Source organism: Geotrypetes seraphini, chromosome 11 (assembly GCF_902459505.1).
Source record: "Geotrypetes seraphini chromosome 11, aGeoSer1.1, whole genome shotgun sequence".
In the NCBI taxonomy this organism is placed as follows: Eukaryota; Metazoa; Chordata; class Amphibia; order Gymnophiona; family Dermophiidae; genus Geotrypetes; species Geotrypetes seraphini.
In genome coordinates, this window is record NC_047094.1 from 100,759,147 (window position 1) to 100,774,152 (window position 15,006).

A 15,006-nucleotide genomic window follows, 5' to 3' on the forward strand; every position below is an offset into this window, starting at 1 on the left:
GTACAAAACACTGCAGTTCGCTTAATCTTCGGACTGAGGGAACAAGACCACAAAAAATTGCACTAGCTACCAATGGAAGCGCGAATACAGTTCAACTTTGCATGCATCTGCTTCAAACAAATCTGGGGCCTAGCACCTTCCTACCTGCAACACACTTTGCTCTACACAACCCCACACGAACAACCAGAAACAAAAACATCTTCGCCTATCCTAAAATTACTGGCTGCAAATACAAATCCTACCTTGACAGAACCTTCATGTTCCAAGCTAACAGACAACAATCCTGGCTGGGAAACTACATAAATAAAACCAGACAGACCTACAATGCATTCTGAAAATCTATCAAAACTGCTCTGTTTGACAAATTCATCACCTAAACAGACCAATCTGCGCTCACTACGCTTTTTCCCCCTACAAACCCGAAGCAATCTTCAGGCAATTCCTACCCCTCTCACTTTCCCTCCCCTACAACCCTTTTCTTCTGTAACATTCCCCTCATGCATTTGTAATTCGCTGAATGTCCAGCCTTCTTTCGATGTGAACCACCTAGAAGTCGTTTGACTATGGCGGTATAGAAAAATAAAGCTATTATTATTATTATTTATATTAAAAGGTGCCCAAGTATGATTAACAAGCAATAGAAGCCTACATTATAGGCACCTATCTTTTTAGATGCTATTTACAGAATTTCCCCAATGCCCATAATTATGTTTATAACACTGGGATATACACCTGTATATACCAATATACTACTATTTACAACTTATCATTTCTATAGCACTGCTAGATGTATGCAGTGCTGTACATTAACATGTAAGAGAGAATCCCTGCTCTATAGAGCTTACAATCTAATTAAAACAGACAAATAGAATAAATAGGGGTTAGGGAATTTCTCACAGAGGGAATGATAAAACAGACAAGGGGAGTGGGAGTTAGGAGTTAAAAGCAGCTTAGATTTGAATACTGCCAGACGGAACTTGACACATTGACTTAGGCAGTCTGTTCCTGGCATACATTGCAGAAAGATAGAAGGGACGGAGTCTGGAGTTGGCTGCCCAAGTGTTACTGCATATATGCATTTCACTTCCATAATCCTATCTGAAAAGGGGGTGTATATGGGCAGAACACTGGCTTCCACTTATACACATAACTTACAGAATACTTACAGCTCCTTTTACAAAGGTGCGCTAGCGTTTTTAGCGCACGCACGCTACCTGAAAAACTACCGCCTGCTCAAGAGGAGGCGGTAGTGGCTAGCACGCGCAGCAATTTAGCGTGCGCTATTATGCGCGTTAGGGCCCTAACACACCTCTGTAAAAGGAGCCCTTAATGTTAAATGTATTTCTGCCACATTTAGGTGCCAACACATACCAGGTCTATGGCATCTAAATGTTAGGACTACTGATACTGGGTTATGCTAGTATCCCATAATGGAACCTAAGTCATACAATAGATCCTACTGTCTACATTCAGTAAATCTAAATTAAAGAATTGCCCCCTTGGGTTTAGCACTTAGACCTTAAGCAAAATTTATTCCATTTAAGAACTATGCAATAAACAGATATTTGTGTTGATGTAGTGCTGAAACTGTGGATATTTCTCTGTAAGCTTTAAATTTGGTAAAATGCAAAATTAATTTTATCTATACAAAATCCTTCTCCCCAAGGGTGAAGGCTCTAGGCAAGCCTTCAGCAATGGCTCCCCTCCAGTACAGCATCCTCTATTCCCTACCGCCTCAGGTGTCCTGCATTTCCTCTTCCCTCCCATGTCCCCTCCAGTGTGTAGCATCTCTTCCCTCCCCCTCTTGCACTACACCAGTATTTCTTCTTCTTTGGCCTCCACCATGTCTAACATTTCTTCTTCAGTTCCTAAGTCCAGCATTTCTTCTTCCTCAAGAAGGACATGGCGATACTTGAGGGAGTCCAGAGAAGAGCAACTAAACTGATAAGGGGTATGGAAAACCTCTCATATACTGACAGACTGAAAAAGCTGGGGCTGTTCTCCCTGGAAAAGCGGAGACTTAGAGGAGGCATGATAGAAACCTTCAAGATCCTGAAGGGTATGGAAAAGGTAGATAGGGACAGATTTTTCAGATTATGGGGAACCACAAGTACAAGGGGACACTCGGAGAAATTAAAAGAAATTTAGAACAAATGCCAGAAAGTTCTTTTTCACCCAGAGGGTGGTGGATACATGGAACGCGCTTCCGGAGGCTGTGATAGGCCGGAGCACGTTACAAGGCTTCAAAGAAGGTTTGGATAGGTTCCTAGAGGATAAAGGAATTGAGGGGTACAGATAGGAGTAGCGGTAGGTTATAGGGATAGTCTGGGACCATTGCTCAGGCAATGGGCCTGATGGGCCACCGCAGGAGCGGACCGCTGGGCGAGATGGACCTCTGGTCTGCCTTATGTTCTCCTCCTCCCACCATGCCCAGTATCTCTTCTTCTCTTCCACTCTCCTCATCAAGTCCAGCATCTCTTCTTTCCTCCCTCTCCCCTATATTGTGCCCATCCCTGCCATATCTAGCATCTCTCCTTTCTTTCTCTCCATAGTATGTAATGTCTCTTCTTCCCTTCTCCCTACTGCCACCACAGCTATCGCCCTTTCTCCATCTTATGATAGGGGGCCTGTAGTGTCATGCTCCCCTTGACACTAACTTATGGTTGGAAGGGAGGGGATGGAATGCAGCCAGCTTGAGTACACAAGGATATGCAAAGGCCTTCTAATTCTCTTTTGTTGGCACCAGCTCAGCCCCCCAAATGCTGCTACCCTAGGTAGGTTCCTAATGACAAGGTCAGCCCTATATTTTGCAATTCATTTCTCTTTAGTCCATAAGTCTGTTATTGAGAAAGACATGGGAGAAGCCACTGCCTGCATGGAATGTTGCTACTCCTTGGGTTTTGGCCAGGTACTAGGGACCTGGATTGGCTACTATGAGAACAGGCTATTGGGCTTAGACCATTGGTCTGATGCAGCAAGGCTATTCTTATGTTCTTATGCTCAAAATGGAGACAAACTATTTGAATAACAGAACCCAATAACCATAATTCAAACTGAGCATGCTCAAATCAAATCTTAGATGAAAACAAAGAAAAAATGATCATTTAATGAAAATAAAATTAATCTGTGACTGAAATGTTGCAAACTTTAGTTTGTACGCAACAGGTGACATAAAAATATATACACTTCCCCCTCCCCATTCACGGTTTCTGCACTTGTGATTTCACATAATCGCAATTTTTTGGGGGGGAGGGGATTAAAAAAACCACCCATATTTTTGCCTTCTCCCCCGGCATCCCGGCCTTACCTGGTGGTCTAGCAGGCTTTCGGGGCAGGAATGATCTTCCTACGCTCCTGCCCCGTGTTGATCACCAAAAGGAAATGGCTGCCGTGAGCTCCCGCCGTAGTCTCGAGAGACTATGGGAACTCACGGCAGTCATTTCCTATTGGCGATCTGCACGGGGCAGGAGCATAGGAAGATCGCTCCTGCCCCGAAAGCATGCTAGACCACCAGGTAAGGCCGGGATGCCGGGGGAAGGTGGGAGGGAGGCGGGGATGGGTCAGAGCCGGATATTCGCGGTATTTCCCTATTCGCGGTCCGGCTCTGCCCCTATCCCCCGCGAATAACGAGGAAGATGTGTATAATGAATCTAACTGATGCAATTAAACAAAAACCCAATTTTATCTATTATTCTTAAAGGAGAATTTTAAAATAATCTAGTTCTACTGTACATATATTACAATAAGCATGAGATCTGATGAGCAAGGTAAGGCATATTCAGATTTTACTGAGAGATTCTGAAATCTTACTAGCTATGCAAAATTATCATTTTGCTTATCTCTGTCAGTTCCAGGCTATAAACAGGTCCCTAATTTTCAAGAAAGTATAAATGTATGTTCAGTCTCCAACAAGATATTTGCTCATTTCTTTTGCTGCCTTTGTGCCGATTTCACACCCTGAACACAAGTCTATAATAAAAAATAATTCATCAGTGACCTTTAATGCACAAATGTAAACACTACTTGCAAAGCTGGCTTCAGGCAAGAAGGTGAGAGAAGCTTTCCTATCAGAATGTTCTTGAAAAGTGGATGTTTTTATTGTGTATTATCCATTTTACAAGTATTCTAAATAGTTTGCTCCAGCCTGCTTCATGTGCTGTTGGAAATATGCAGACGCTGCCATTTACGCTCCTGCTTTTAATGTCACCATTAACACTGTTCACATTGCTACTTCAAAGCTAACTGAAGTCAAGATGGAAATGTGTTCAAGGCATTTGTTTGTTGATATCAAAGTCATTCAATAGCTTCAGGTGGCCAGTTCACTTGCTTTAAAAAGTCGAGTTTGCCATGGCGCTCTCGACCATAAATTTCTAGCTCCATTCCTGGGACTGTGGATCGCCAGCCGATAAATCCTTGTGTAGTTTGAGGTATTGGAGGAGAAGGTTTAACCTGAATATAACAGCAACAAAATAAACATTTGTTTCTGCGTTGAAAAGGTAAAATATAAAAACAAATATGACAACTCTTTATTTATTAGTATTTATTTACCACCTTTATGACAAAATTCACCCAAGGCTGTGTACAGCAAGAATAAGCCGAACACAGGCAATAGAAAATTAATGCAGTAAAAATATTCATATGCCATTATGATATAGTATGTTACTTATAATGTTAACATAATCAGGGCAAGTCTATATTTTAGACCTCAGTTTAGGTGTCCAAAGGCTGCTTAGTGCCAATTGTATGAGGGTTCTTCAAAATGTTTCCGCACTTTCATATTTTTGTGGGAAATGGTTGGGGCAGGTGAAGTGGACGCTGTGAAAAATGTGTCACAAAACAGGGTGATTATGTGGAAAAGTGATGTAATTTACTTTTGAGATATTTAATAAATAGTGTTTAAAAAAATAAAAGTGCAGAATCTTTTTGAAGCTTAATTCTGGGGGGCGTGGCTTAGTGCACACACAAGATGGAAGTGTGATCGCGACGCTCCTCTGACCTGGGCAACGGTTTATCAGTTAAGAGATAGCTATCTTACTTTTTTCTGCTTCAAAGTAGTGTAGTGCGGTGCAGGATCATGGCAAGTACGTGTCAGGCTAAAAACGAAACCGGAGGGGTTGCTAAGTGCCAGAAGCAGGATCAAGTTACTCCTTCTAAGGTTCCTCTTCCGAGGGACGTAACGGAAGAACTCAGCAAAGCAGAAGTTATGGGGGGAGTTGAGGTATATTAAACAACTGTTACAGGACAATGTTAATAGTATGGCTGAAGTGAAAGAAGAAATTATGAATATTCATCGCCAATTGGAAATAGCAAATACAAGAACAACTGAGTTGGAAAAAAACCCGGAAGCTTTAGAATGTGCAGAGAATAGATGTAAAACTGACAGTTTGAGGATTACAGAGTTAACACATCAGCTGGAGGATTATGAGAATCGCGGTAGGAGAAAGAATGTGAAACTTTTTGGGTTAGCTGAAAATTTAGAAGGGGGTTATGCGATTCAATTCTTAGAGAATCTGTTGCCCAGACTGTTACAGTTGAATTGCCCAGACTGTTACAGTTGAATTTCAAACACCCCATTGAAATAGAGCGTGCACACCGGATACCGGTAAGGCGGGCTGACAATCAAGGGAGACCGAGACCTTTAATTTTTAAGTTATTAAGATATCAACAGGCGATTGATATTTTAAAGGCAGCGAAAAGTGACAAGAATTTAAACTATAAATGGTCAAAAATTTGGTTTTTACCAGATTTCGCCAAAAACACAGCCAACATAAGGAAACAATTCCTTCAAATGAGACCTAAACTAAAGGAAAAAGGATACAAATATGGTCTTTATTATCCTGCTAAAATGAGAGTTTCTAGCGGAGATAAGTCTTTATTCTTTAATGACCCTGAGAAATTAAAAGAATTTCTCTCAAAAGCGGAACCCATGTCCTTTTAAGAAATAGTGGAAGTAATACATTGTGTTATGAGATATGATATACATATACTAATTTTGGCAGGGTTATTTACATGATCTTGGAAGATGTTTAAATGAAATAAAAGATTTCCTGTTTAAAAGAATATTGACTTTTGAAAAATAAAGTTTATTCGTTTTGGTCTTAAAGAAATATTCCAAAAATGATTTCTATGATCTGGGAGATGCGATGTAGTCATGAGACAACGGAAATAGTTCCAATGTGACTAATTACAAGTGCAGCTATGGAATTAATGGAATGGCTTATTGTAAAAAAGTATTCCAAGTGGTCCTTTTGGTTATACAAAAGTCTTACCAGAGAAAAGGATACAGAGATGGCAGGAAGAGAAAAGGCGTAAACCTAAGGGTTACAAAAATAAATATCCTGACCGTTGATTAACTGAACAAATCGGCAGGCCTACCAGGAAATGACATGATCCTGGTGTGGGGCTTGAATTGGATCTCCTTTTCTTGCTGCTCTATAAATACAGCACAGCAGAGCAGTTTGTCAGACAGCTTTGACAGTCAAAATTTTGCTCTAAGATGTCAGCAAAGGAGGAGAGAAGAATGATAGGTGAAGTGGCAGCCCAGTCTTGGTATGCCACCTCCAATCCCGCCAACCTAGTCGGTGCTGTTTCTGATGGACCAGAGAAACTAATTGTATGATCAAGTAATGCACCTCCACAAAATTGCTGTGCAATTTGACAAACTTTTACACGAGGTTTGTTGTCACCACCTGGATGGAGAATTGCCTGAATATAGCTGGTGCGCTTACTGTTATTGTTGGTCTCTTGCTTACTTCCATTACCTTTGGGGCATCCCTCTTGGCCTCCTTAAGCAGACCCGGGGGCAATAGTAGCTGGAGGGGCAGCTAATTTCACTTCGGATCAGACTATGTCATTCTCCAACTCCAGGAAGTTAAGAAAAGTACAAGAAATTGATGAGGCCTGCCATAAGCAACTGAAGGAGAGCTGGGAATGCCTGGCACTGGAACAGTAATTGATGGATACCGCTAGATATAATCCCTGGGACACAAAGGAAACTCCTGCTGGCTGTGTCCGCTTTAGGATACTCTCGGGTAACATGACTTCCTAGTGCCAAAATACTCAGAAGAAGATACGAAAGGGAGCCAAGCAGCTTGAGGGCCAAAGTTCAGAAAATGGCCATCCACCTGGATTCATACATTCATGTCATTTACAGCTGAAAAAATGGCACTGGACACTAAAGCATTCCTGAATTGTAACTGAATACATTTTTAAGCTGATTGGGTTTGTACTGGAGTCTCAAGGTCTAGAGGAACTTTTAAAGAAAACATCTGAATTATAGTGTTGGGGAAATAGAGCAGGATTGTTCAGATTTCTTATGTCTATGAACGTATAGCATTGGACACTGTTTAAATATAGTGATATGTATGTGCTATGTATGAATGCATAGGGTATGACTAAGAGGTTAGGATACTTTTAGACCTTTTTAGGATGGGTGCTAGTTTCCAATGTGTTGTGACAGATTGAGATTTGATAAATATAATATAGAATTGGAAAATCTTTGTAATTTTACCTTATAATATTTTATTTGGTTATGAATTTTAATAGAATATGGTAAATTTATTATCATTTAGAGATTATTTGTACACTTTATATAATGATTAATTTTTTATCATTCTAATTGTGTATGTTTGGATGACATGTTTGGATTATATGGTGTATGTTTGTTGATTACAATATTTTTAAGGTGTGATGTTGTATTCTAGGGTAAAGTAGTTTTATTTTGTGATAACTTAATGTTGTGGGTATATTTAATATCTTATTAAAATAAATATTTATAGTTATATATTTTTTATATATTCATATTATTTTAGGGTCATGTGAATATATCATTTCAATATTATATAACAGAGATTATTTATAATAGATTACATTTAATTATTGGGAATGAATTTTACTGTGTGCATAAGGATAAGAAGGATAAATTCTAGGAATATAAAATATCATTTCAGAAATGGTAGAAGTATATATTGATATAATATTAACTAATATTTATTTACAGATATGTTAATTTTATTAAGGATATTAATAGAAAAGCAAAATTAGGTTTTATGAATATGAAACATTGATTTAGGTTAATATGTTACTTTATTGACTTAGATGTATGTGTATGTTTTATCTAATCTTTAATGAAGAGATAGATGTAAATAATTATAGGTTGCCCGGGGGGAAAGGGCTTTGAGGTTGCTATTCCAATGTGTGTTCTTAAGCAGTCATTATATTGGGGGGGGGGGGGTTTGGGAGGGAAGAGGGTGGTATTTTTAGGTTCTTTATGGATGGTTATGATAAGGATTATTAAATCTTTTGGTATACAGAAGGGGAGGGGGATTATAGGGATTACTGAGTGTGCTAGAATGGGAATGCTTTCAGATTTTAGAATTGGGAATAGGGAAGATGATGGCTACGTTTATGATTCAAAATTTTTTATTATTTGCTTGATATCATTAACGTATTATATGTTTATTCATCATGATGTCTTTTAAGGTTTTTTTCTATAAATGTCAATGGCCTTAATCACATGATAAAAAGGAAAAAAGTATTATCATTTTTAAAAAAACAGAATGCGGATGTTTATTATTCACAGGAGACTCACCTAAATATGATTGAATCACAGAAACTAGAAGGTGGGTGGGTGAAGAAATGTTTTTTCGCTCCGGCTACAGGTAAAAAAGCAGGGGTAGCAATTCTCATCAATAAAAATGTATGGCCACTTTTAAGTTAGTAAACTCAGATCCACATGGTAGGTGGTTACACGTAGATATGAGTTTGGGAAATAATACCCTGATGTTATTCAATATATATGCCCCTAATTCGAATCAACAAGACTTCTTTAAAACTTTACAGAGGTTGTTACTACCACTGGCTACCTCTAATTTAGTAGTGGCTGGAGATTTCAATGCTGTGATGGATCCTTTAATGGATAAAAAACCAAGTAAAAATATAAAATCTTTAGGATTAGATAATTTGGTTCAGTCATGTGATTTAAAAGATATAAGGCGTATTCTTCATTTTAATGATCAGGAATTTTCGTTTTGTTCACAGGTTCATAAGTCTTTTTCAAGAATTGATTATATTTTTGTTCCAACTCATAAAGTTCAACATGTGATCAAAGCTTCTATTGATCCAATTATTATATTGGATCATGCAGGAATATGGATTGAATTACAAATAGATCAACCAGAGAATAGACCTCTGTGGAGATTTGATAATGCATTGCTTGTGGATGATAAATTCTTGACGGATTTTAAAATACAAATTAGTGAATTTTTTCCAATTTAATTTATCAGAGGATATATCCATGGAAAATTTATGGGATGCCTTTAAGGCTACTATGAGAGGTTTTATTATCTCATATTCTGCTTATATTAGGAAACAACTTAAAATACAATTTTTAGACTTAGAAAAAGAAATTAAAATATTGGAATCTAAATTGATAAATAAATGGGAACAAGATACACTGCAAGCTCTTTTAAAGGCAAAAGGTAAATATAATGAACTAGCTTCAAAAATGATAAGGAACGATTTGTTTTCCAAACAAACAATGTATTATGGAAATTCTAATAAGGCGGGAAGATTATTGGCAAATTATCTCAAAGCAAAGACAAGAAGAAATAATATTAATGCAATAAAAGATGGTAAAGGAATTATAAATAATCAAATTGGACAAATACTAAAGCAGTTTCTAAATTTTTATAAAGACCTGTATTCTTCTGAGCCTTATAAAGAGAGGGAAAAGGATGGTTTAGACCAGTGGTTCCCAAACCTGTCTGGGGGACCCCCAGCCAGTCAGGTTTTCAAGATATCCCTAATGAATATGCATGAGAGAGATTTGCATACCTGTCACTTCCATTATATGCAAATCTCTCTCATGCATATTCATTAGGGATATCTTGAAAACCTGACTGGCTGGGGGTCCCCCAGGACAGGTTTGGGAACCACTGGTCTAGACTTTTTAGATTTAATTATTGGACCAAAGGTTCCTAAGCATATAAAACAGAGTTTAGATGAGCCTATATCCCTAAAAGAGTTAGAAACAGCGTTGAAATCAGAGTTGGATCCGCTCCAGGTGGTGATGGTTTTATGGTGGAATTTTATAAATCATTTCAAAATGTCCTTTCACCTCATTTATTAAATTTATATCAGTCACAATTTATTAATGGTTATATTAAGGGTACTATGGCTGAATCATTTGTAATTGTTTTGCCTAAGCCAAATAGAGATCCCACTTTGGTTTCGAAATACATTCTTTAATAAATGTGGATGGTAAACTTTTGGCTAAAATTTTGGCTTTGCGATTATCAAAGGCTCTCCCTTATATTATCGATATGCACCAAATTGGTTTCGTAGCTAAAAGACATTCCTCTAATAACTCTAGATTAGGGTTGCATATGTTAAATTTATCCAAGCATTTGGATGTTCCGGCTTTTGCTGTTTCTTTAGATGCAGAGAAAGCTTTTGATAGAGTTGAATGGAGTTTTATGTATCAAGCTCTAAATTGGTTTGGTATAGGTTCTGGATTTATACAAATGATTAAAACATTGTATAGCTTCCCTGTTGCAAGATTAAATATTAATAATACGTTATCTGAGTGTTTTCAGTTGCGAAGAGGAGTTAGACAAGGTTGTCCTTTATCTCCTTTGTTATTTGATATTGTACTAGAACCCTTATTGTTAGCTATTCAACAAGCAAAGGGGATACAGGGTATTCCTTATTCTGATATGGAATATAAGATCTCAGCATATGCAAATGATATTCTGCTTTATTTGAGAAATCCAGAGACTACCATTCCATGTTTGTTGGAATTGATTGATACATTTGGTAAATTCTTTGGAGTAATTAATTGGAGTAAATCACTATTGTTTGAAAGGATTTTTTGATTCTTTTCCATTCATATGGAAAGAGGATGGATTTAAATATTTAGGTATTAAAATTAAAAATACAGTTGATGACAGTGAAAAAAAATGAAAAATTTTTATTGAAGAGAGTTACAGAGTTATGTGAGCAATGGAATCCTTTACATCTTTCTTGGTGGGGGAGAGTTCAAACTATTAAAATTATGATTCTGCCTGTGGTTTGTTATCAAATGAGTATGATACCAATTTTTTTCCAAGGGTCCTTTTATAAAAAACTTAATGGTATTCTTACGAAATTTCTTTGGCTTGGTAAAATGCTTTAGTATCCTTGCAAAAGCCAATTGATGAGGACGGGGGAAATTTTCCAAATTTTTATAGGTACCATCAAGCCTATATTTTATGTCAGGGTATGTATTGGATCCTCCCAGAACTCATAGATAATGCACCAGATTGGTTATATTTAGAATGGCGCCTTTTGTTTCCTTTGAATTTAGTACATGTACCAAGTATTAATATGCCTAGGAGATATAGGGAGAACAAAATTTTAATGGACACATGGAAGTCATTGAGATACATCAGCAATTTAACACCGATTCCAATTAATAAATCAACTAATAAATCCTTATGGATAAACTCCAAGATTAAAATTGGCGGAGCCCAAGTCCTTTGGAAGAACTGGATTATTGCAGGCATTCGAACTCTGAATGTTATTTCAGAAGGTAAACTGCTTGAATTTTCACAATTGCAACATAGATTTGGTATTACTAAATCACAAAGTTTTAAATGGTTGCAATTGAAGCAGGCTATTCAGGTGGGTTTCCCTGAATGGAAAAGTCTTAACAATCAATATAGTCTGGAGTTCCTTTGCTTCCAAGCAGACTTCCTAGGACAGCGATGGCGAACTTATGGCACGCGTGCCAGCTGTGGCACGCGAAGGCCTTGCAGCTGGCACGCGGGAAGGTCCGCAATAGAGAGCTGCACGGGTCGTGGGGATCCCGTGGGGACACCTCCGAGGGTTGCGGGGTTCCTGCGGGGCTGGATGTACTAAGTCGCGCGGCTTTTCTCCCTACCTGCTCTGCTTGCAGCACAGAGCCGAACGGAAGTCTTCCCGACGTCAGCGCTGACGTCGGTAAACAAAGCCCTCCCTCCCTCCGACGTCAGCACTGACGTCGGGAAGACTTCCGTTCGGCTCTGTGCTGCAGGCAGGGTAGGTAAGGAGGAGTAGCCTCGCGGCTCGAGTGGCTACCAAGGGAGGGGGGAGGTCCGCCCCGCTCCGCCCCGCCCCGGGTGCAGCACAGCCGGCCAGGTCCCCTTACTTTTGTGGCGCTTTCCCGACCGACCAACAACAGCCCTGGTCCAACAAACCTCCCTGCCCTTAACCGCGAATCTAAATTACCTTCTTACAGCAGCTGTAAGAAGGAAATTTAGATTCGCAGTTAAGGGCAGGAAGGTTTGTCAGACCGGGGCTGTTGTCGGTCTGTCGGTTGCGGAAGCGCCACAAAAGTAAGGGGACCTGGCCGGCTGTGCTGCACCCGGGGCGGGAGAGAAGGAGGGGGGAGAAGGACGCTGAAAGCACTGGGGAAGACAAAGGGGTGAAGAAGGACGCTGAAAGGCCATGGGGAAGACGGGGTGGGGGGGGAAGGACACTGAAAGCATTTGTGGAAGACAGAAGGGGGAGAAGGACGCTGACAGGACATGGGAAAGACGGGGGGGGGGGAGAAGGACGCTGAAAGCACATGGGGAAGACAAAGGGGTGAAGAAGGACGCTGAAAGGCCATGGGGAAGACGGGGTGGAGGGGGAAGGACAATGAAAGCATTTGTGGAAGACAGAAGGGGGAGAAGGACGCTGACAGGACATGGGGAAGACGGGGGGGGGGGGAGAAGGACGCTGAAAGCACACGGGGAAGACAAAGGGGTGGAGAAGGACGCTGAAAGGACATGGGGAAGATGGGGGGTGGGGTGGAGAAGGACGCTGAAAGGCCATGGGGAAGACGGGGGGGGTGGAGAAGGATGCTGAAAGGCCATGGGGAAGACAGAGGGGGGAGAAGGACGCTGAAAGCACATGGGGAAGACAAAGGGGTGAAGAAGGATGCTGAAAGGCCATGGGGAAGACGGGGTGGAGGGGGAAGGACAATGAAAGCATTTGTGGAAGACAGAAGGGGGAGAAGGACGCTGACAGGACATGGGGAAGACGGGGGGGAGAAGGACGCTGAAAGCACACGGGGAAGACAAAGGGGTGGAGAAGGACGCTGAAAGGACATGGGGAAGATGGGGGGTGGGGTGGAGAAGGACGCTGAAAGGCCATGGGGAAGACGGGGGGGTGGAGAAGGACGCTGACAGGACATGGGGAAGATGGGGGGGAGGACGCTGAAAGGAAATGGGGAAGAGAGAGTGGGGAGAAGACGCTGGCAGGGAAGAAGACAGAGATGCCAGACTATGGGGGGAGCGGAGGGAAGAAGATGGGTGCCAGACCAATTTGGAAGGGGGAGAAAGGGAGAGGCACAGTAACAGAGCAAATGGAAGATGCAGAAGGAAGAGAGACAGTGGATGGAAGGAACTGAATGAGAACATGAGGAAAGCAGAAACCAGGCAACAAAGGTAGGAAAAGAATTCTATTTCTTTTTTTTTTGCTTCAGGATAAAGTAGTATATTAGTTGTGTTGATAAAAATTTATAAACAAAAGAGGCTCTGGTAGAAACCCGTTTACAAAGTGTGTATTCTTCCCAATTAATATTTCCAAATTAATAAAGTCTTTTTGCTTATTTGTAAATGGGTTTCTACCAGAGCCTTTAATTCAGTAGCATAATTAAATGAAATAACTATTTCTGAAGTTTATAGGGACGGGCGGGGACGGAGGGGATTCCTCATGGAGACGGGCGGGGACGGAGGACATTCCTCGCGGGGACAGGTGGGGACGGAGGGATTCCTCACGGGGACGGGTGGGGACGGGTGAGACTTTGGTGGGGACGGGTGGGATTTCTGTCCCCGCGCAACTCTCTAGTCCGCAATTAAGATATGCGGCGCGGCGGGAGGCGAGTGTGCCGGTGTCTGCTTTGCAGCTCACCTGGCAACAGGGCCGGACTGGCCATTGGGAGGACCGGGCATTGTCCCGGTGGGCCGCGGCCCATCCTCCTGTGCTGGCTGCAGTCCTGTGAGTGGATGTTTAGCCTGCCTATGAGCCAGGCAGTGTGTGAGGGGGAAGTGGGGGGAGGAAGAGAAGCTTCACACTGAGTCTGTCACAGGAACTCAGTGAGGCTGTAGTGTGACTCCACATGTGACATCTGTAATCAGGAACAGTTCCTAGTGCTCCAGTGCTAGAGAGGTGAGGATTTAGGGGGAAGTTAATGTGTCTAATAATGTGCTCCTCTGTAAAAACCTCTGTATCTTCCATGGGGGACATGCTAAATTCAAGGAAATAAAAAAGCTGCTTATGATGATTGCATAGAGAAGTTCAGTAAGCTGAGAGGAGGGCTGGGCTCTCTGTGAACAACCAACACACTAATCCTCCGCGCTGTATCTTATGGAAAACTCAATATAGCAAAAAACAGTAACGTGTATATGTGGCCCTTCACAGTGCTTTTGTAAACATCATAATAAAATAACAAAGGCTCCAATAATGAAAAATAAAAGTCCTTTTCCCATACACTCAGGTTGCACAAGTCCGGTTTTCACCCGGACAGTATATTTTTTGACCAAAACGGATGTCTACAATTAGTAAAATTCCCCAATCACATATTTTTTTATGGGGACGGATTTGTATTCAGCACTTCATTAGATTTTTTTTATTATACAAATTTTATCTTTTTGTAGACTTGAAGTCTTGAACAAAGAAAATGAGTACAGCAAAAAAAGCAAAAACAGATAGTGTAAGACCATTCCAAGAGGCCTAGACAGAGACATATGGAGTGATTGAACGCAGTGGGAAAGCATTGTGTATTATGTGTAATGAAAGTGTTGTGTCTCGCACATCAAGTGTCAAACGTCACTTTGAGACCAACCATAACAGTGTTGCTGAACTTGGTTTAGCTCAAAGAAAAGAGTTCCTTGTAGGAAAATTAAAGAAATATCACTCCCAGTCTCTTAGTTTTAGCAACTATCTTTCAAAAACTAATCATCTTACAGTTGCCAGCTTTCAAATTTCACTGTGCATGGCAAA

General features: G+C 40.7%; 1 protein-coding gene across 2 annotated transcripts in view; it reads right to left on the reverse strand.

Annotated features, from left to right (window-relative positions):
- Nucleotides 1-4,075: 4,075 nt before the first annotated feature.
- Nucleotides 4,076-15,006, reverse strand: part of C11H20orf85 (chromosome 11 C20orf85 homolog) — a 51,588-nt gene continuing 40,657 nt past the window's right edge. The window contains exon 4 of one of the 2 annotated variants that reach the window (XM_033915123.1): nucleotides 4,076-4,449. In XM_033915123.1, coding sequence (XP_033771014.1) covers nucleotides 4,294-4,449 — 156 coding nt within the window. In that variant the 3' untranslated portion in view covers nucleotides 4,076-4,293. The remainder of the gene's footprint in view (nucleotides 4,450-15,006) is intronic. The other variant, XM_033915124.1, reaches the window with a different exon arrangement.